The sequence below is a fragment of the Bactrocera neohumeralis genome, unplaced genomic scaffold, assembly GCF_024586455.1.
Source record: "Bactrocera neohumeralis isolate Rockhampton unplaced genomic scaffold, APGP_CSIRO_Bneo_wtdbg2-racon-allhic-juicebox.fasta_v2 cluster11, whole genome shotgun sequence".
In the NCBI taxonomy this organism is placed as follows: domain Eukaryota; kingdom Metazoa; phylum Arthropoda; class Insecta; order Diptera; family Tephritidae; genus Bactrocera; species Bactrocera neohumeralis.
The window spans coordinates 13,806,277-13,829,866 of NW_026089624.1; the positions used below are offsets into that span (position 1 = coordinate 13,806,277).

At 34.8% G+C, this 23,590-nt stretch overlaps 1 protein-coding gene and 1 long non-coding RNA gene across 12 annotated transcripts in view; one reads left to right on the forward strand and one right to left on the reverse strand.

The window, feature by feature from the left end:
- Positions 1–23,318, forward strand: part of LOC126766081 (uncharacterized) — a 187,821-nt gene extending 164,503 nt beyond the window's left edge. For 6 of the 11 annotated variants that reach the window (XM_050483787.1, XM_050483786.1, XM_050483798.1 and 3 more), the window contains 14 exons: positions 6,407–6,731; positions 7,986–8,258; positions 8,463–8,621; positions 8,674–8,799; positions 8,867–9,034; positions 19,371–19,652; positions 19,708–19,929; positions 19,986–20,152; positions 20,374–20,659; positions 20,721–21,078; positions 21,248–21,346; positions 22,124–22,286; positions 22,362–22,488; positions 22,992–23,318. In XM_050483787.1, coding sequence (XP_050339744.1) covers positions 6,407–6,731; positions 7,986–8,258; positions 8,463–8,621; positions 8,674–8,799; positions 8,867–9,034; positions 19,371–19,652; positions 19,708–19,929; positions 19,986–20,152; positions 20,374–20,659; positions 20,721–21,078; positions 21,248–21,346; positions 22,124–22,286; positions 22,362–22,488; positions 22,992–23,153 — 2,917 coding nt within the window. In that variant the 3' untranslated portion in view covers positions 23,154–23,318. Of the gene's footprint in view, positions 1–6,406; positions 6,732–7,985; positions 8,259–8,462; positions 8,622–8,673; positions 8,800–8,866; positions 9,035–9,085; positions 9,829–19,370; positions 19,653–19,707; positions 19,930–19,985; positions 20,157–20,373; positions 20,660–20,720; positions 21,079–21,216; positions 21,347–22,123; positions 22,287–22,361; positions 22,489–22,991 lie in introns of those variants that run through there. The other 5 variants (XM_050483790.1, XM_050483791.1, XM_050483784.1 and 2 more) reach the window with 4 other exon arrangements.
- LOC126766268 (uncharacterized) lies at positions 11,859–15,069 on the reverse strand. The gene is made up of 2 exons (XR_007668798.1): positions 14,546–15,069; positions 11,859–14,331 (listed from the first exon to the last, which is right to left on the reverse strand). It is a non-coding gene; the product is annotated as an uncharacterized LOC126766268 (long non-coding RNA).
- Positions 23,319–23,590: the final 272 nt, after the last annotated feature.

The window sequence follows — 23,590 nt, forward strand, 5'->3', positions numbered from 1 at the left end:
AGAAGGTTAAGTTCGAAGATAAGCAAAATCGGCCCAATGCCACGCCCACAAAATGGCGAAAACCGAAAATCTATAAAGTTTCATAACTAAGCCATAAATAAAGATATTAAAGTGAAATTTGGCACAAAGAATCGCATTAGAGAGGGGCATATTTGGACTTAATTTTTTTGGAAAAGTGGGCCCCGCCCCCTACTAAGTTTTTTGGACATATCTCGGAAACTACTATAGCTATGTCAACCAATCTCTATAGAGCCGTTTCCTTCAGGCATTTTCATATACAGTTCAAAAATGAAAATCGGAATCAAAAATAGAAATCGGATAATAACTACGCCCGCCTCCCATACAAAGGTTGTGTTGAAAATCACTAAAAGTGCGTTAACCGACTAACAAAAAACGTCAGAAACCCTAAATTTTACGGAAGAAGGAAGCTGCACCCAGGCTTTTTTTTTAAATTGAATATGGGCGTGGCGTCGTCCACTTATGGACCAAAAACTATATCTCAGGAACTACTAATCTTATTAATTTTACAGCAAAATAAAAAAATATGTAAATGACGGATAATGAAATCTCGATTATCACTTTATCATGCGAGAGAATTAAATGTGACACCCGAACTTAGCCCTTCCTTACTTGTTATAGTATATACATGAACATTAGGACAGTAAAATTACAATACATAGCAATGGACCTTGTTATAGACACAAAAGAAACAAATAACACAATACTGATATGATTTTCAATATTTTCTCACAGCTGAGGTAATCTGATTGAAATATATCGTTTTTCTGATAACAAGTTTTAAACAAAGGGCTTTAACTTTAAAATATTTTTTATTGGATGTATTAATAGATTATTTTATTTAATAGATATTATATTTGAAACTAATGTCGAAAAATGGCCCAGTCATATGGCCGCCAAGATCATGCGATTTAAGGCCTCAGTGCAAGTGAATTGTCTTTGCAATTACCAAACGGAATGTCCATGGAACTTGCTGTGTGATTAGGCTTGAACCATAGTTTCAAGAAGCATGCCAGAAGAAAGTTTGAGTCATGCGAGGACTGCATGGAGGACATACGCTTAGCATGCCGAGATCAATTTTGGATATGTTAAGATTTTAATCTGATGCAGCATTCAGAATGATTTTGCCGATGGTGACTTCTTCTGCAAAGGGCGGAATTCTATGACCTCCATTGTGCGTCCATAGTTTGGTCGGTAAAGTGTTCTATGTCATCGACGAATTGAACAAATGTTTTATTGATGTTTTTGTGAGATACCTTCCCTCCAACGAGGTTCTTTAATTGCAAACATACGGCCCTCGTTGTGTTGGTGTTTGTTGAGAGACATAAAAAGATATCCTACTATTGTCCGGGATGTAGTGTTCTGACCAGTCTTAAACATCTTCTTCTGCGTCCTGCTGCTTCCAGAAAACCCCTCCACGGCAAGTCCATGATTTTTGAGTAACGCCACAAGTTATCTAGATGTTGTCTGTGCACTTTAAGGATGTCTCGTCCATTAATTGGTTTTCTGTGGTTCATTAACAAACATCTTAATTTCGGGACTAGTAAGTCCTCAAACTCTATTTACTTGGAAACCACTCTTGTAGATTTTCTACATATCGATTTTGTGAAGAGTACAGAGACGTATCGAGAACCTTGGTGAGATATTTTACTCCCAACGAGCCTAGATTCTTTAGCATCAGTATGTTTATGTCGACTGGGGCGATGGCGATGGATCACTAAATGATGCTATATAAGTTGCTGCTAATCGGGTTCGAGAAGGCATGTCCTACGAATTGAACTTCCACATATCTCCTCGGATTAAACAGGGGGTTTGACTTCAAAGCATATTCCACCGCCAGAGATATTGCAAGGTTTCAAATTATTAGTCATATTAAAGAAAATTTTCAAAAGGTTCTCCCCGAGAAGTAACAACCCGAGGCAAAATATAGCCGGGGAAAACGTTAAATCCTGTACAACTCAGAACATCTGAGCTACTGTTTAGCATGCTTTCTTAGACGGCAGCTATCATTATGCTTTCCCAAATATAAACCAAACTAACTTCACGATCTTACTCAACAAATAAATTAATTTAAAATATGTATTTTGGACTAAAGTTCCTTTTCTTTGATTATATCTGATTTTGAAACTAAACATTTGTTACTGTATTAAGAAAAATTTAGCAAACAAGAAACATGGAAAAGCTCTCTAGCCAAAAATATCCATATATTCGCCTAAACTCAATAAACTAATTATAAGGATATTCATTGTCTGACAACTTCTTCTTCTCTTCTTTACTGGGGGAGACACTGCTTACGCGGTTATAGCCGAGTTAACAACAACGCGCCAGTCATTCCTTCTTTTCGCAAAGTGGCGCCAATTGGAAATACTTAGCGGAACCAAATCCTTCTCCACCTGGTCTTTCCAACGGACTGGAGGTCTTCCTCTTGCTCTGCTTCCCTCGGCGGACATTGTGTCAGAGCTCGAATGTTTTCGTCCACACGTACGACATGACCTCCCCAGCGCAGCCGCTGTCTCTTAATTCGCTGAACTATGTCAATGTCTTCGTATATCTCCCACAGCTTATCGTTCCATCGAATCCGATATTCCCCGTGGTCAACACGCAAAGACCATAAATCTTTCGTAGAACCTTTCTCCCGAAAACTCGTAACGTCGACTCATCAGATGTTGTCATCGTCCATGCCTCTGCACCATACAGAAGGACGGGAATAATGAGTGACTTATACAGTTTGGTTTTTGTTCGTCGAGAGAGGACTTTACTTCTTAATTGGCTACTCAGTCCGAAGAAGCACCTGTTGGCAAGATTATACTGCGTTGGATTACGAGGCTGACATTATTGTTGATGTTGATACTGGTTCCCAGATAAACGAAATTATCCCCAACTTCGATGTTATGACTTGCAATAGTAACGTGGGAGCCTAGTTGCGAGTGCGACGACTGTTTGTTTGAAGACAGGAGATATTTCATCTTGCCCTCATTCACTACCAGACCCATTTGTTTTGCTTCTTTATCTAGTCAGGAAAAATCAGAACTAACGGCGGGGTTGCTGAGGCCAATGACATCAATATCATTGGCATACGCCAGCAGTTGTACGCTCTTATAGAAGATAGTACTTTGCCTATTTAGTTCTGCAGCTCGAATTATTTTCTCCAGCAGCAGATGGAAGAAGTCGCACGATAGGGTGTCGTCTTGTCTGAAGCCTCGCTCGGTATCGAATGGTTCGGAAAGGTCATACCCGATCCTGACGGAGCTTTTAGTGATGCTCAACGTGAGTTTACACAACCGTATTCGTTTTTCGGGGATACCAAATTCAGACTTCGCGGAATTAAGACAGCTCCTTTTTGTGCTGTCAACAGCAGCTTTAAAATCGACGACGAGATGGTGTATGTCGATCCTCTTTCCACGGGTCTTTTCCAAGACATGGCGCGTGGTGAATATCTGGTCGGTCGTTGATTTCCCAGGTCTAAAGCCACACTGATAAGGTCCAATTAGATTTTTGACGGTGGGCTTTAATCTTTCACACAATATGCTCGATAGAACCTTATATGCGATGTTTAGGCAGTTGGCACAGAATGTGTGGTCTCCCTTTTTGTGGATTGGGCAGAGCACACTTAAATTCCAATCGTTAGGCAAGCTTTTTTCCGACCATATTTTATGAAGAAGCTGATGCATGCTCCTTATCAGTTCTTCGCCGCCGTGTTTGAATAGCTCGGCCGGCAATCCATCGACCCCCGCCGCTTTGTTGTTCTTCAGACGGGTAACTGCTATTCGTACTTCTTCATGGTCGGGCAATGGAACATCTGTTTCACCGTCATCGATTGGGGAATCGGGTTCGCCTTCTCCTTGCATTATGTTTTCACTGCCCTTGAGCTGGATAGAAAAGTTTTCTCTCCATAATTTTAGTATGCTCTGAGCATCGGTTACTCCTTCTCACCTCCTTGGTAGATTGAAAAATTGTTTATGCTGGAGTCTAGTACTACAGATAACCATATTTCGGGCCCCGGCGAAGTCGATCAGCTTCAACCCATTTGGGGATGTTTTCTCGTGAAGGCTTAATTTACCGACTGTTGTACCAAACGAGGTTTCAGACAAGGCGACTTCCTTTCGTGCGACTTCTTCAACCTGCTGCTGGAGAAAATGATTCGAGCTGCAGAACTTAATCGAGCAAGTACAATATTTTATAAGAGTGTACAGCTGCCGGCGTATACCGATGATATTAATATCATCGGCCTCAACACCCGCGCCGTTAGTTCTGCTTTCTCCAGACTGGACAAGGAAGCAAAGCAAATGGGTCTGGCAGTGAACGAGGACAAGACAAAATATCCTTGTCATCAAACAAACAGTCGTCGCATAAGGAACATCCGATAAATAAAACTACCTTTTTTATTACATATACATAAGTACATATATTAAGACACATTCGTATGTTGGAGGCTTTCTACTGTGTGGAACAAAGTTCGAATGACTTTTAACTCACCTAAATAAAATTCTGAAATATTTTAGTTTGTATATACGTTAACGATGCACCGTGTTTTTTGACATCTTCTTAATTGTTTCAGTAAACGTCATCGAATTTTGAAATCACGGCGAGTAAAAAATTTGCTGAACATGTATTTATCCAATAATTTTTGTTCATATGCATTCTTAATTCCGTTTAATGACATTTATCAGTTTCGTTTTTGTTTTATTGCTTATGGTTTGTGTCTTGGCTCTCACGTCGCTCTTAACAGTCATAACTTTGAAGTTGTATGTAGATAGATTCGTATATTTGCGAATGTCAGCCTGGAGATCCATCGCAGGATAACTCTTGCCAACAGTTGCTACTCCTCGGACTACGTAGGCAATTGAGAAGTTAAATTCTCTCTCGACGAACAAAAACCAAACTCTATAAGTCATATGGTGCAGAGGCTTGGACGATGACAACAACTGATAAGTTGACGTTGCGAGTTTTCGAGAGAAAAGTTCTGCGAAAGATTTGCGGTCCTTTGCGCGTTGACAGTGGAGAATATCACATTTAATGGAACGATGAGCTGTATGAGATATATGACGACATTGACATAGTTCAGCGAATTAAAAGACAGCGGCTTCGCTGGCTAGGTCATGTTGTTCAAATGGACGAAAACACTCCAGCTCTGAATGTATTCGACACCGTATGCGCCGGGGGAAGCAGAGGAGGAGGAAGAATTCCACTCCGTTGGAAGGACCAGGTGGAGAAGGACCTGGCTACGCTTGGAATATCCAATTGGCGCCACGTAGAAAAGAAGAAACGACTGGCGCGCTGTTGTTAACTCGGCTACAATCGCGTAAGCGGTGTCTACGCCAATTAAGAAGAAGAAGAAGTTGTGCCAAAGATACCTTCCTTGGCCACCCTGGCGTTAAAGTCGACAAGCACGATTATGACATCGTGGCGGGAGCAGCACTCATAGGTGCGTTCGAAGAATGTGGTTTCATACCAAAAATAGAGGAAATGGCAAGACGTGACGTAATTTTCAATATGTTGATGCTAATAGTTTACATATACTTGTAAACCATATATTTCCATACGCTAAGGGCGAAATGCCACTGAATTGGATCAAGAAAATAGAAAATAATTAACACTTATTTAAAAAAGCAGCAAAGAATAGGATAGCTAAGTGACTAACATAACCACCAGTTTTTAATCCTATGAGAAGTTATGCATTCATTTTGAAAACACCATTTATTAGAAAAAAAACTGTCGCGTTCTTGAGCACTACATGATGGATGCCCAGATTCTTTTGTTCTATCAAAATTTTTGCTACAGACTTTCTGAATATTAATATTTTTTAACATTTAAATTTTTTGAATGAAATTACTCCATACACTTACTTAAAGTAGTTTGGCAGCCATTTCTGAAATAATCCTTTTATTTTTATGCAATATAATAGTTTACAAAATATTCACATATTAACTTACTATTTTTCAAATGAGAACTTACTCTATTTTAGCGCACATGCTTCCGACACGACATCTGGTGAAAATTTTGCTTAACTTTATTAAAGATTTGTTTTTTGTTTCTTTAGCGCTCACAGAGTTTGCCTATACTTACCTATATATGTATGTATGTGTAACCCTAGGGCACTTAATTAAATAATTGTTAATGTCATAAAAAGGATATTTGTATTATTTACATATAATTAATGCTAAAATTTTTAACCATATATTTGTGGAAAAATAAATATGTATCAGGTTTATAAAACCACAATATATATGTCTGTGTGTATGTATATATATTTTATACACATGTAAATATTAATTAAAATTACTTCTTCTATGTTCATAATCGGCTCACTAAACGTGAATAATTGTGTCACTAATTGCAATATCGTCAACTACCGAAAACAAAACCACACTCAATTAACGATTTTTAGCGAGTGTCACAACTCATCAGATAGGATAAAAGTTCGTGTTTGGGATGAAGACAATGATCTGAAATCCAAATTGCGTCAGAAGTTAACCCGAGAATCTGATGACTTTTTGGGTCAGACAATCATCGAAGTACGCACCCTTTCAGGTGAAATGGATGTTTGGTATAATTTAGAGAAGCGTACGGACAAATCAGCGGTATCTGGAGCCATACGTTTACATATTTCAGTGGAAATCAAGGGAGAGGAAAAAGTCGCTCCATACCATGTACAATACACATGTTTGCATGAAAATATTTTTCATTATTTATGCGAAGAAAATTGCGGTATGGTGAGTACACAATTACAATTATAGATTGCAAGCTTTGCTTCTAATTAGCCAAGTCAACAATTTTTGTGTACATCATTTGTTTAGATTTAGCCGAATGTCCCATTTTTTAATATTTTATGAAGTCAATTACCCCTTTGTTTACATTTTTTGTTCACATTGTTTACATATCACTTTGTTTATATTTTATTTGGTCAATGACGCTTTTTTATCGTTAGTCAAGTCAACAACCTTTCTTTATAATTAGTCAAGTCAACCACCAATATATGATAAATTTCAAAAAGATATATAGTGAAATAAAAAAGTTTTTCATACAAGCAATTGATTTCGATCGTTCAGTTTGTATGATCTTTATATGCTATTGTGGTCTGATATCGGCAGTTCCGACAAGTAATCAGCTTCTTAAGAAGAAAAGAACATGTGCAAAATTTCATATCGATATCACAAAAAGTGATGGATTAAGTTTTGTATATACAAACAGACAGACGGGCTAACTCAGCTCATTATAGTCATCGTTTACATATAATGGTTTGTCAAAAAAGTCTTGCGGTATTTTTATTGAATTTTTTTTTTATTGAAATTGAAATGAATTTTTGATGACTCATGCCCAGCTCTTGACCGATGCTACAGCTGCTCCTATGCCGGTCTCTTTCGACCAATTCAGCGATTTTATCGCAATTTTCGACGACAGGCCTTCCGGAGCGTGGCGCATCTTCGACCACCTCTACACCAGAACGAAAACGTTGAAACCATAGTTGTGCAGTGGAAATGGAAACTGTATCGGGTCCATAAACTGCACAAATTTTATTGGCGGCTTGAGATGCATTTTTGCCTTTATCGTAGTAGTACTGTAAAATATGCCGTATTTTCTCTTTATTTTGCTCCATGTTTGCGACGCTATAACTCACGAACGACTTAAAAGAAACGACAATCAATCAAACACTTGTTAGTGTGTGAAATGAGCCTTCCGAAAAGTTATAGCATGACCCGATGCGACGAATAAAACTAGAACTACGCGCTTTCAGCGCCAACTAGCGAAATTACCGCAAGACTTTTTTGACAACCTATTATACATATATGTATATATATAGGGTCTGCGACGTTTCCTACTGTGTGCTAAAAACTTCGTTACAAACTTAATGGGCATAAACTGTTCAGTGTATAAAAGAAAAATTAAATATAAAGGATCATAATTTATGCCAACCAGACTATTTTAAACCTTTAATTTTAACCAACTTGATCTTTTAAAATACTTAGGTTAAACTACCACAGCAGAAGGGAGATGATGCGTGGAAGCTTTATTTTGACGAAATTCCCGAGGAGATCGTTGACGAGTTCGCTATGCGATATGGCATTGAAAATATATACCAAGCAATGACTCACTTTCACTGCCTGTCTACCAAATATTTATGCCCTGGAGTTCCGGCTGTAATGAGTACGTTATTAGCAAACATCAACGCATATTATGCGCATACAACAGCATCGTCAGCCGTATCCGCAAGTGATCGTTTTGCCGCTAGTAACTTTGGTGTAAGTATAGACAATAGAGGGATTCTCGTGCGAGATAACAAACAGAAAAATACTGGCTAACCAACCTAATGTATTCAAGAAAAACAATACTCTATAAAGTGAATACTCTGCTTTCGCCAAATATTATAGGATAATGGACGTGTGCTTCTCTAATAGATTTTTATCGATCTGTAATGAAATTGTACATATATTTGACTCTTACAGAAAGAAAAATTCGTAAAACTATTAGATCAACTACACAATTCACTACGAATTGATCTATCTATGTATCGCAACAATTTCCCAGCGTCCAGTCAAGAAAAACTAATGGACCTCAAATCAACCGTGGATTTGTTGACCAGTATCACATTTTTTCGTATGAAGGTAACTATATTTTTTTATCTGATTGTTTTTTTGTACGAACCGTTCATTTTAGGTTCAAGAACTCTCTAGTCCACCACGAGCGAGTACAGTTGTCAAGGATTGCGTGAAGGCTTGTCTTAGATCCACCTATCAATTCCTGTTCGAAAATTGTTATGAACTCTATAATAGGGAATTTCAGGTAATTAAATTATCCTTATTACAAGTAGATATCGTAGCCAACTATCAAATTTATTACTGGTTTCAAGGTGGATCCAAATGAAGCAAAACGTGACTCTGACGACCACGGCCCTAAATTGGATAACGTTGACTTCTGGCATAAGCTAATCGCATTAATTGTGTCCGTGATCGACGAAGATAAAAACAGTTATGGTACCGTACTGAACCAGTTTCCACAGGAATTGAATATTGGGCAGGTAAGCTGCTTACAGTAGGAGATTTCTTCTTACATTGTATGCAATTTCTAGTTGCTAAATCGGAAATTAAAGTTTCGTATTGAATCTCAAAACCAGAATTATAAATTTCGAAATAAATGTTGAATATGGTGGGTCTGTGCGAATTCTAGTTCAAAATAGTACAACATAAACTACGCAAGCCCGAAAAATGTTAATTTAAAAACATTTTAATTTTAATTATAAACTTGGGAATAACATTTTTATATGTATATAATGTATAATGTATAAGCTCAATATGTAATTTAAAATTGTGTTATATGGAAAGTAAAGTTCGAAAGGTGGTATTATCCTAACATTTATGGTCGAAATTTCATTGAAATCTGTGGAGTAGCTCTTGAGATATAGCTTTTCACCTAAGGGGGATGACTAAATGAGCCTAACCTTACCCCTCGTAATTCATAACTTCATCGCCTATTCATACCATTATTTTCGAAATAAAATGGCACACTCTAATAGAACACCCAACAACTGAGAACACCATAATGATATCACACCACATACGACCACCCCAAGATTACACAACGCACGATGCGCCCTATACATCCACCTAGATGTCCGAGGACTCTCACTCTTATTTCGATTGAACCCGTTCCGCCCTTAAATTAAGCTAATGTGAATATAGTGTGGCAGCTTTATAAAGATGTAAATTATATATTCTGGGAACATTATTTATCTGTAAATTTAATATGTATGTATCTAATTATAAATAAAAGGGGGTGGCAGCAATATATGCGGCCATATTGTGGACAAAGTAAGGCGAGTGCGTAATCATTTAAAAAGCGTCCAATATAATAAAATAGTTTAAAATATCAGAAGTTTAGTTTGTACACCTTCGAGCAACTAAAATCATGGTTGCGTTTGATCGGGCATAAAACAGCAGGTAATAAAGCCGAACTAATTGTTCGCCTACCACAAATTCCTGATGAGCTTCATGGAAATTTTCGAAATTCGAAGGTTGACGCTGGCGCAGACGTTGACGCTGATGCTATATTTACACAAGCCACCATTCCTGACGAAATCAACGAAGGAACGAGCAAAACAAACTTTACCAACGAATGTGGTGAATTTTTGGCAAGTAGAGATGCAAACGAGTGGCGTCTTTTAAAAATCGAACTAGAATTGTTGAAGCGTGAATGTGAACTAAAGAAGATGGGAAATGAACTTTTAAAGAGAGAAAAAGAACAGTTGAGAAATAGTGATGATCAAACAAGAAACATTTCCAATGAGCAAAAGTTCGCACATGTAAAAGAACTTATTTCTGACTTTTCTGGTAGTGGTTAAGATGTTAAACTATGGCAAGCACAACTAAAAAAAACCAGAGTGTTTACAAACTTGATGATAACAACATAATAGCACTAATTGCAAATAAATTAAAAAACAATTTCTAAAGCCATACTTACACATTCTCGAGGTGATTTGATTGCAACGCCTATTGACAAGTTTTTAATAGAAATGAGATCTCTCTTTGCAAAAAAAACAAGCAATTTTATGCTAAAGGAAAAGTTTGAAACCAGGCAGTGGTTGGCTACCGAATCCTTTCGAAAATATTTCCACGAAAAGTTGATTCTGGCAAAAAAAAGTCTAATTGGAGAAGATGAACTGGTTGAATATCTAATTGAGGGTATTCCGGATAACCCTTTACGTTCGCAAGCTAAAATGCAACGATTTCATAACAAATATGAATTGTTAGAATCTTTTCGACATTTAGCAAATGTATGCCGAAAACCCATACGAGAGCTTGGTGTTTGCCATGTATGCACAGAAATTGGCCATTTTGCAGCAAATTGTCCTCAAAGGAAGAGCCGCCCTGTACAACATGTTACCGAATTGATGGAAGGCGATGAATTTGTAAGGTTTCTAAATTATTTATTTATTAATTCTAAATTTAGTTATAAAACTTTATTAGAATCGTTAATTGACACGGGAAGCCCCATTAGTTTTGTGAACAGTTCGTACCAGATGCAGAAATAAACAGAAGAAACAATGTATTCTTAAAATATAGTGGTATAAACGAAGGTCCATTATCCATTGTCAAAAATGTAAACAGTTTTATTTTATTCAAAAATAAAAGAATTGAAGCAACAATTTTAGTTGTAACAAATGAAACAATGACTTATTCAATCATTTTAGGAAGAGACTTTTTAGGTAAATCTAATTTAAAATTAGAATATAAACTGAAAGATTCGAATTTCGAAGTCTGAAATAATACATTTGATGAAGAGTATAATAGATTAATGAAAATTGAAGCAAAAAATCCTAATATTTATATAAAATGATAAATTAAGTGTATGTGCAAAACAAAAATTTGTACAAATATTTCAAGATTATTATATGTGTTGTAAGCGCCCCGATACTCCAAAAATTAGATGTGAGATGAAACTGTTGTTGAGTACAGAAAAACCTTTAATTGTCCTCCGAGAAGACTGAAAAACAACAAGTTAGGGTTGTTTATGATGACTTAATGCAAAACAAGATAATTAGACCGAGTTAGTCAGAGAATTCTTGCCCCATTGTTTTAGTAAGGAAAAAGACAGGTGATATAAGGCTATGTGTGGATTTGTAGTTTGAATAAGATAACATTGAAAGATGATTATCCTTCGCCTCTTATTGATGATCTGCTAGATAGACTAGCAAATAAATGTATTTTTTCGTTATTGGATCTAAAGAGTGTGTTCTATCACGTAGACATGGTTGAAGACAGTGGCGGATTAAGTATTTTGCCGCCCTAGGCCCTGTCTGATTAGCCGCCCTTTTTAGAGGATGAAAATTTATTTCTTTGAGTCCATTCATATTATTAAGATACAATATTTATTTCATAAAAGTATAATTGTTAAACAATACAAATAAATATTAATTTATGTTGTCAGTCAGTACAGTCAGTTTTCTTAAATATATAATATAACTTAATTTTTAAATATCTTCTTTCTGGCTTTCGTCTGAGCAAAATAATCAATTATGTCGTTGTAATCAATTTCTTGAACTAGTTGGGCTTCAATTGACAGTAGTGCTAAAGCATTGAGTCTCTCTTGGCCCATACTTGCGCGTAAATACGTTTTGACTCTTTTCAAGGAAGAAAAAGATCTTTCTCCTGAACAGTTCGTAGCCGGAATACTCAAAAAAATACGTAGAGCAATGTCTACATTTGGATAAACATCTTGAAGATTTTGAGAATGCAAAAAATTGTATATTCCTTGCGCGGAACGAATATCTTTTGTGTTCATTAGAGAATCTTTGAGTTGACAGTGCAAATGAATACATTCATTCGCGAAAGTATCTTCCAAATCATCAGAATACTTAGTAACTAATTCATCTGCGCGAATTTTTAATTCATTGGTATCTATTTCATATAAATTGTCAAAAAAATTAAATTTTTCGTAAAGATTATGATAAGCACTTTTACGTCCTGTCAATTGTACACTTAAAGTATCTAAAATTAGATAGTAAACGTTGGTTCGAAAATTTTCTTCTCCAGATAAAGCTGTTTTTTCATTTTCCCGTGACTCCTCAGCCTGAAGTTTTCGGGTTTTTTTACGACGGGTGTCATAGTGGTAATAGTTCTGAACTCCCGATAGTGCTTTGGCTTTTTTTTTATAATCAGAAAATTGTTTTTCTCTCATATCTTGGAGAAATAATGCCAAAGAACTATATATTCTTATCACAGATGATAAATCAGCTTGAGAATTCTGAAGCTTCTTACTCGCAGCATTAAAGCGATTCAAAATTGCATTCCAAACATTTACTAGAATTGCTATTTCTAGATGTTGTAATTTTTGCTGCAGTCCCTTAGCTTCAGCTCGCGTAGTAGGTTTTTCATCTTTGTTTTCACCAATAAAGTTTAGTGCAACAATTATTCCAGTCCACTCTTTTTCTAATGTGTAGCATGCATCATGTCGAGCCGACCAACGAGTTTAAGAAAGGCTTTTAAGTCTTAAACTTGTATGCTGTCTTAAAATTTCCCAACGATGTGTCGAAACGGTAAAAAAATTATATAATTCTTGCAAAGTAGAAAAAAAGTCAACTGCTTTGGTAACAGATTCAGCTGCACAAGTTCCCACTAAATTTAAAGAGTGACCAGCACAAGGAACATATTCAGCTAATGGATTAGTTGTTTTGATTCGTGCTTGCACTCCTGAATATAAACCTGACATGTTGCTTGCATTATCGTAAGATTGACCACGACAATTCATTATATTTAAACCATTATCCTCAAGAGATTTTAACAAAGAATCTTCAATATCTTTAGCCTTATGGCCAGTATTTGGAATGAATTCCAGAAATCTTTCGACAATTTTACCATTGTTACGTACATATCTAATAATTATCGTGAGTTGGTCAACATGAGCAATATCAGGCGTGGAATCCACAATTACACCAAAATACTTAGCGGATTGCACTTCTTTAGAAATATGTTGCAATACTTTATTTTGAATTAATAATATAATTTCTTCGTAGATTGTCTTAGATAAATACGAAGTATTTCCACGGCCAGGGTGCGCATATAATTTTAAATGTTCTGATAAAAACGGATCAAATTTGGCAAGAAGCTCGACTAAACCTAAAAAATTTCCATTATGGGGATCTCCAATTCGTTCTGAATGTCCTCTAAATGACAGCCCTCTTATTGCGAGAGATTTAATTATCACAATTAATCGATGAAAAACTTTTTTCCAGTATAAAATTTCTTCAGCGAGCTGCACCATTAAACGTTGATCAACACGGCCTTGAATGACAGCTCGAGCTTTGAAGTGACTAATGTTAGTTTTGTGAAAGTCAGAATTTTCATGAGCTTCAATGCGCGCTTTTGAGTTTTTCCAATCTATAAAGCCTTGACCAGTAAAAGCGTTTACTTCACCACTCTTACCAAATAGTAAACATAGAGCACAAAATACTGATCCTTTACTTTCTGAATAAATTAACCACTCACGATGTTGAATTTCTCCGTTCTTTAAATTACGTTGGAATAAGCTTTAAGAACAAAATCTCGTTTTATCATTATAAAAATTTCGTGAATTTTTAAAATCCGTTACATTATTTTGTGGTAAACCGTTTATAGTTATAAAATCTCGTGTTTCATCATTTATATTCCATAGAAAAGGATCACCACTCAATTGAAACATATCATTTGTTGATTGACTTTCTTCCGCATTTTCTAATGAAAGAAATGTTGACGACGTTTTGTTTGTATTTGTATCTTGCAATAAAGCAGAATTCGATTGTATTTGTTTGGTATCTTGTGCTGAAGTGTCATCTAATCCCGGCTAAAAACCAAAAAATCTTTTAGACATTAATTCATTCATATTTGAAATTAAAATTTTCCCTGATTAGACAAAAAGATTAAAAAAAAATCAATTCTCAATATTTCAAATACTTACTTTCTCTAAAAGTTCAATTTATGAAAATTTATTTTTAATCTTTTTTTAGAGTTATATTAAAAAAAAAAGAAAACACTTGCAAGTGTATCAAAATACTTACGTCCGATGAACCTGATGCTTGCTGATCTTCACTTACAAGTTTTTCTGATCTCGTTATAAAATTAGATATTTTTGGAATTTGATTCAGTAAAGTTTCTTGTTTTGATGATTTTTCTGATTTCCTTTTACGATATTCCGCACCGCTCAATCTTTTTCGATAATCACTCATTGCCCATAAAAAAATTCAGAGAACCTCGACAACTTAGTTAAAAAAATGGGTAACTCAAAGTAATAATTGAATATTATGAGACTTTTACACTTGAACGGCTTTCATAAAACTGAAATAATTTATGCTTTGTATTATGCGTAAAACAAAGCAAAGTCAAACCTCTGTCAATACATACTGCGCGCAGCGCTCTTGTTTTCTGTGCGACTCGCGAAATACGTATTTATTTGCGAAAAACGGTACTTTTTTTGAACTGTTTTTTTTTTACTTAATCTGTCTAGTTCAGCGTTGTCCACGGCCTATGCGCACAATAGCGCACGGACAGTGCCAGACACCTCACACCAACATGTCGCGACAAGTGCCTGTGAAAGCACGATTGTGCTAGTGTATTCAACTTCGTAGGCAAGCAAAGCAGAATTTTGCGATCAGTTGACGCTAGAATAACCAACACAAGCATAACGTGCACACAGTCACGTTGGACAACACTGGTCTAGTCATAAGTACTGTTCAATAAGTTCCGTTATTTCGCAGCGCGTGGTTTTTGTATCAGTTTGTTGAAATATTGCATTCTTTAGAGGTGGTCATTCAAATGGCACATTTTTTGAAAGTGAATATTTGTTTGCAAAAAAAAATATCAGACGTGACTTTTTATTACGAATTAATGAATTGTCGTTACATTATATCAGATTTAAAATTTTGACATTCTGAAAAATTTGCCGCCCCCCAAATAGTGCCGCCCTAGGCCCGGGCCTCACGGGCCTAGGCGGTAATCCATCTCTGGTTGAAGAATCGGTTAAATACACTTCTTTTGTAACACCAATGGAGCAGTAGGAGTTTTTGAAAATTCCTTTCGGTCTGAAAAATGCCCCTTCAACTTTCCAGCGTTTTGTTAGCAATGTTTTCGATGTTCTGATTCGAGCAGAAAAAATTGCTATTTTTTAGGCGATACAAGTAATGAAGAAGAGCATTTGGACATTTTTCAGGAAGTTTTTGATAAGTTAATTCTAAACAAATTATAATTGAGATTATTGCCATTTTATGGAGTTAGACATACGCTATTTAGAATGTAACATTTCGAGTAAAGGGATTCGACCGGATGAAAAGAATATAGAAGCTATAGTAAACTTTCCTATACCCAGCAACACAAAAGCTGTACATAGTTTTTTGGGCTTATGCTCATACTTTAAAAGATTCATTAAGGATTTTTCACGAGAAGCTCAGCATCTATACAAACTTAAAAAAACGTTAAATTTACATTTGGAGAAGACGAGTTACAGTGTTTTGAGAAACTTAAAAATAAATTAATTGGGTTTCCTATCTTAGCGATTTACTACCCAAGGGATGACACAGAGCTGCATTGCGATGCCAGCTCTCGGGGATTTGGTGTAACATATTATACTTACAAAAAAAGAGCGACGAAAAATTTCACCCAGTCTTTTATTTTTCAAAACATACCACAGCTTTGAGCTGGAAACACTTGCGATTATTTATGCACTTCGAAGACTTCGGGTATATCTGCAAGGATTGAAGTGTAGGATAGTCACTGATTGCAATTCAAACTTAAACTTAACTAGCTTTAAATAAAGCTTAGTATCCAGCTCTCAAGAAATGTAAGAACTTCATATAAAAAAACGCTTAAGAAATGGTTAAAAAAATTTCCTGCAGTAGTAAATTTTCTTGTGCTGGTATGCAGCTCTAAAGAAATCGAGGGGTAAAATTTAGAATAGCATCCCCGGATTTCGGGGATAAAATGGGTATCAATGGAAAGGTGACGTTCTCCAGATCACGAAAATATATATATATAGTTGTAGTTTATTTACAACAAATATTAAAAAAAATGAATATACCGAAACGTTATAGTGAAGTGTTAGTAAGTGGAAAGTGCACAATATAAGTGAAAAAGTTACTCACAATACACAAATTATGTAAAGTTGTCAATTTTTCAACTTTAAATGCAAATATCTTTAAAACTATAAGTCAGCGGCAACTAAGTATTTTATATACCAATTGAGATGGAAGAACATTTATTGAGAAAGTTTCACGATGAAATGGGTCATATTGGAAGTGACAAAGATTTCAGTGCTATAATAAAATCATATTGGTTTGCCAAAATGAAGGAAAAAATAAAACAATATATCTCAAATTGCCTGAAGTGTATTGCCTTTTCTCCGAAGAGTGGGAAACATGAGGACCTTTTACATAATATACACAAAGGAATCGTACCTTTCGAAAGTATTCATGTGGATCACTTCAGTCCAGTGTCATTTAAACATTCTAAGAAAAAATATAAGGGTATTCTCTTGCTCTTGCAAAACCTTGCACGGTGCACGAAATGCAGAATTTTCCTCTTGGTGCAACGGCACACCAACAAACACAAGCAGAAAATTATTTGCAATGCCTGTAAAATACGTCAGACCAAAACCCATGTTTATTTTCATGCAATGCCACGTAAAAATATAATTCCAACCCTGTTTTTGCTGTCATTTTGCTTAAACAAATATTTTACCGTAAAATAGTTGGAGAAGGTAAGTTTTAAATAGATTCTACAATTGCAATTTATATTATAAAGATTTGTTACATTTTTTGTTAAGAATTAGTGCAGAAGGTACGCCAATTCACAATACTAGTCAATTACAATAAATTGACCGAATCAGCAGTTTGCAGTGCGTTTACATGAAAAGATTTTGAAAATGTTTTAGAAACAAATAACCTAAAACATGTCAAAATTGCGACAGGATCGCCACAAGCCAATGGATAGGTGGATCGCGTTAATCGTGGTCTTGCACCAATAGGTGTGTTTTATTTGACCAACAATTTAAGCTATTAGCTTATTTTGTATGGAAGACTCAGCCAACATAATTATGTTGACTTGTCATAAGCTATCATAGCTTTTATATTGAACTAGAGGCATTGCCAGTTCATCGCTTTTTTCATTCACAATAGCTATGATTATTCCAAAAATAGGAGTTGGCAATAACGATAAAGTTAATTTTGACAGATGAAAATGTAAACAAATCAAAATTACAAAATTTTGTATTTTGTTTAAGTTAAAATTAATACAAATATGAACCTTTTTTATTTTTTTTTTTGTATTAATATCATCAAATGAACCAAGTAAATATATTTATATAGTAATTTAATAACCTGTTTACAAATTGAAGAATTCAAACTAACTTTTTCTTCACATCAGACATTTAGAAACAAATTTAATATCAGCTGATTATTCCCGCCCGTATTGCCAACACACTTCGTTTTTAAGCGCAAATATGAAATTAGCTAAATGAGTTTTATTTATCCATGATTTAGCTATTAGCTTATGATGGTCAAATAAAACACTGCTAATGATAGCAAAACTAACCAGCGGTGGCTCTAATTTTAGCTTAGACAATGCAACGTAGTATAGGCACAACTCCAAGCGAACTACTTTTCCGAGTTTCATAAAGGGGAATGTCGTTGACTTTTTTAGAGAAAGACTAGAAGAAAATGTTTTAAACGAAAATGAACGTAACTTAGCAGAAATTAGGGATAAGGCAGCAGAAAATATTTCAAAGTCTCAAAATATAATAAATTGCTGAAAGATAAACACTGGACGCAAAGAAAGTATATGTTATGGTACAAAATTATATAAGTACTCCAGGTGTATGTAAAAAGATTGCCCCCAAGTTTAAAGGTCCCTATAGAGTTTGCAAAATACTTCCTAATTACAGGTATTTACTGAGAAACATCGAGGGTTTTCAACTGAACGAAATTCCTTATGAAGGAATATGGGAAGTAGCAAACCTTGGTTAAACCATAGTCTCTCTAATGAAAGCGTCATCGGGACGATTACAAGTCAGGATGGTCGAACTGTGGCAGCTTTATAAATATGTAAATTATATATTCTGGCAACATTATAAATCTGTAAATTTACCGTGCGATTCTGTAACATGAGACAGTCTCAAGTCTCTAAATTTGAGATTTTAAGTTAGAGACAATTTTTGAGATTTGAGATGATATTGCTATTCTGTAAGTGACAGTCACAAAATCTATTAAATTTCATTATTCAGAGATGTTTTTTACGCTTGAATGAAAATAAATATGTCGATAACAAATATTAAATTTTCTATAACATAGTCAAAAAACATAATTATCAAAGAAAATAAAAATATATGTTGACTTTGTTTCATAATATTTACGAAATTTATGTAAAATTGATTTATTTTTAACCTTTTCGTGTTTGAGTTGCTTACAAAATATAAAGAAACGACAAACGATTAATATCTATGATGATCTCTATTCAGTATATTCAAAATGGCAGACAAGAGTTCTTTTTAGTTTTGTGACCTGCTAACTACCAGGTCTCAATATTTTGAGACTAACGCTAGAGACTGTTTAGTGAATAGTAACTAGTCTCAAATTGAGACTTTGCCTCAAAATGTCTCAAATAGAGACTAGAGACTGGTTACAGAATCCCGCTATTAATATGTATCTAATTATAAATAAAATGGGATGGCAACAATATGTGCGGCCATATTGTGAACAAAGTAAGGCGAGTGCGTAATCATTTAAATAGCGTCCAATATAATAAATTTTTTTTAAAATAGTATGAAATTTACTTTCCAGAAGAATATACGGAAGATATACTTCCACAATTAATATATAATGTTTTTTAATTTATCAGCTATCTGCAGCTACGATGTGGAGTCTATTCGCTGTTGATATGAAGTATGCATTAGAAGAACACGAACAGCATCGCCTTTGTAAATCATCAGCATATATGAATCTACATTTTCGCGTAAAATGGCTCTATAGTAATTATGTTAAAGAGGTCCCACCATATAAGGGTGCAGTTCCCGAATATCCAGCCTGGTTTGAGCCTTTCGTCATGCAATGGTTAAATGAAAATGATGACGTGTCCTTAGAATACTTGCATGGTGCATTCAACCGCGATAAGAAAGATGGGGTGAATAACGAAAAATACATATTAATATTAATAATTACTTTGTTTCTAATTACAGTTCCAAAAGAGTAGCGAGCATGCGTTATTTTCCAACTCAGTTGTTGATGTATTTACACAATTAACACAGTGTTTCGATGTTGTTAGCAAACTCGAGTGTCCGGATCCAGAAATCTGGAAGCGTTACATGAGGCGTTTTGCTAAAACTATCGTAAAAGTACTGATTGCATATGCCGATATCGTCAAGAAAGAGTTTCCTGTTCATATGAAAGATGAAAGAATTGTAGGTAACACTGGTTTATGGATACTATTAAATTAAGTAATAAGAATATTTAACAGGCATGCATACTCATGAATAATATACAGCAACTGAGAGTTCAATTAGAAAAAATGTTCGAATCAATGGGGGGAGATAAGCTAGAAGAAGATGCTGCGAATATACTAAAAGAATTACAACAAAACCTAAATCTGGCTTTAGATGACTTGGCATCACAGTTTGCTGTCAGGTGTGTAAGTGGTTATCTTTATCCTTATGTTATAGGAAAATTTAACATTTGAAATAAATGTTAATTATAGTGAAATTGAAAATGCCATATTGGATAATATTTCACAAGTTCCTTACACATTTAACATTTTCTCTTTCTTTTAGTGTACGTTTTTTTCTTGTATCCAAGCCCTATTTTATTTTCTCTATGTTCATGAATTCTTACACTTTCCTCTGTTATAGCCTTGAGCCACGTATAACACAGTCCGTTCGAGAGTTAGGAGATCTACTGCTCTCTGTTAAAGGAGGTAACAATATGAATTTCAATCAAACTGCACAAGGAAATGTTGTTGCAGTTGAAGCTGATGAGGTCCTCCGACCACTGATGGATTTGCTGGATGGTTCATTAACACTTTATGCTCAATCCTGCGAAAAAACTGTACTTAAACGGTTGCTGAAAGAGCTATGGAAAATTGTTATGCGTATATTGGAGAAGACGATCGTGTTACCTCCAATGACTGATAAAAGCGTGAGCTCAAATCAAAATGTTGTACTAACGATTGTACCTAAATCCTATTTTAAATTTACAGATGATGTTTAAACATCTAACGGATAATGCCAAGAACCTTGCTTCGAATGCTAAAATTGAAGATATGGGAAGATTGTTTAAAAGTCATATGTCTGGCAAACAAGATGTTAAGAGTGCTCTTAGCGGTGTTATGGATATTTCCAAGGAGGTCGAAAAAAATTTGTCACCTAAACAATGTGCTGTATTAGATGTTGCCTTAGATACCATCAAGCAATATTTCCATGCTGCTGGTAATGGACTGAAAAAAACATTCCTTGAGAAGTCGCCAGAATTACAAAGTTTACGATACGCTTTAAGCTTATACACCCAAATGACAGACACGCTTATCAAAACTTTTATCTCCAGTCAAGTACATGAAAGTGAGTAAATATTTTTAAATTAGCGTAAAAGTTCATTTGTACATACAAGTACATTTAAATATCTTATGACATATGATATTTATATCATATTCTTTTAAAAAAGTTCTTAAATGTCGCTTGAGGAATAAAAAACAATAGACAAACGTGTGTTCTTTACTACTTTTTCCAGTTGATCCGGAAAATCAAGAGGAAAGTGTTGGTGAAATATCAGTACAAATTGATCTTTTCTCACATCCCGGTACTGGCGAGCACAAAGTTAATGTAAAAGGTAAAAAAGTAATGCAAGTAATAAAAAAATTCAGCACGAAAACACTATAAATTTATCAAAATATACTTATTAGGGTGTGTCATTCTGAGGCAACCTTTTTTTCAACTGAAAAACACGCTAAAAACATTCGAAAATGTGAAAAAGAAAGTCACTCAAAAGATGAGCTCTTAATATTAATATTAAGAGGTGCCTCTTTCAAATTTTCTGTTTTCCATATAAATAACATAGAAAAAAAATAATTTTTTTTGTGGTGGTTATTGTGCGGAGGTTATTATATGTGCACGCGATGGCTGCCAGTAGGGATGGTAAACTCGATTCCGATTCTACTCGAAAATCGAGTTTTCTCGTAAAATAATCGATTTTTCGAATGTCAAAAATCGATTCTTAATCGACTTCGACTACTGAAGATCGATTCCGAAAAATCGATTATGTTACGAGAAAACTCGATTCTCGAGTAGAATCGGAATCGAGTATACCATCCCTACTGGCAGCCATCGCGTGCCCATATAATAACCTTCGCACAATAACCACCACAAAAAAAAATTATTTTTTTCCATGTTATTTATATGGAAAACAGAAAATTTGAAAGAGGCACCTCTTAATATTAATATTAGGAGCTCATCTTTTGAGTGACTTTCTTTTTCACATTTTCGAAAGTTTTTAGCCTGTTTTTCAGTTGAAAAAAAAGGTTGACTCAGAATGACACACCCTAATACTTATATATAATGTTAATGGTTAATGATAAGCCTTATGCGTTCATTCATTCGCTATTTCCAGTTGTCGCTGCAAATGATATAAAATGGCAAATAGCTACAGGAATGTTTCGTCCATTTATTGAAATTAATTTGATCGGACCACATTTACAGGATAGGAAACGAAAATTTGCAACAAAGTCCAAGTCGAACAATTGGTCGCCAAAATATAATGAAACATTTAATTTGTAAGAACTAATTTATATTTTTTCAACTATTGTTTTTATATGTATAAAACGCATATTTAACCCTGATATACGCAGCACGATTGGCAACGAGGAGCAGTTGGAGTTCTTTGAATTACATATCTGTGTTAAAGACTACTGCTTTGCTAGAGAAGATCGCTTAGTTGGTGTTGCAGTTATACCATTAAAAGACATATCGGAAAAGGTAAAAATTTGATAATCTATTTCATTTCAATTTTATTTTTTGATAATATCTTCTATATTTTTCCACTGCAATTACATTGTTGTACTAATTATTTTTACTGTAATAGGTTTAGTTAGAACCGATTGCAAAGTTTTTCTGCTCTCTCACTATGCATAAACGCTTTCTTCACCTAACGGTTGTTTGTCACCCCTAAAACTAATCGATATAAATGTGGATTAAATATTATTTTTTCAGGACGATTTACCCACATTTTCGTTGAATATTGAATTCAAGTCCAACAGTTTTTAGTATAAAGTTGTCCCAACAATTAAAAATATGCACACGGGTTTATCCTTATAAGTTGTGAAAGTACAAAATCTTCATTCCACACGAACATAGTCCTTACTAACTTCTTTCTTGCTAATTTACAGACACTAAGGAAAACATCTCCAGTTAACTTATTAAAATATTTCGTGCACCAGCCGATAGTCTTGATCAATTATGTTTCGTTTTAAAACTTTCAGGGTTCGGTTGCTTGTTGGCTACCCCTGCAGCGTCGTATACAGATGGATGAGACGGGTTGGACGATTTTACGCATTTTATCACAACGTAATAATGATGAAGTCGCCAAAGAGTTTGTGAAACTTAAATCAGAAATACGCCAAGAACCTCTTGTTGGGACATAACTCAGTTTTAATAACCAGAAAACTAATTAAAATAAATATTTATTTAATTAGGTAAGCTGAAGGATAGCATTCAATGTAAAAATATTAATTATTGTACATGCATATGTATAATTATAAAAATAATGAAAATAAATAGTATGAAATATTGCTGCAAATAAAAACCAAGTATTATATAATAACTTAAAAAATAATAAATGACTTATAGTAACTGCCTATTTACAAATTATCACTTAATAACTCTACCCGCGGCTTCGCTCGTATTGAAAAGCTTAACAAAATTAGATCATTATCAAAACATAATAACCAAATACATAGTGTGTACATGAAAACCATACCGCGTTGATCTTTTGATCCGTGGTGGTGGTGGCAACCAGAAAAACACAATTTTGTCTAATATAACACGTTGACGCATTTTTGTTTTGTTATATTTTAAAATT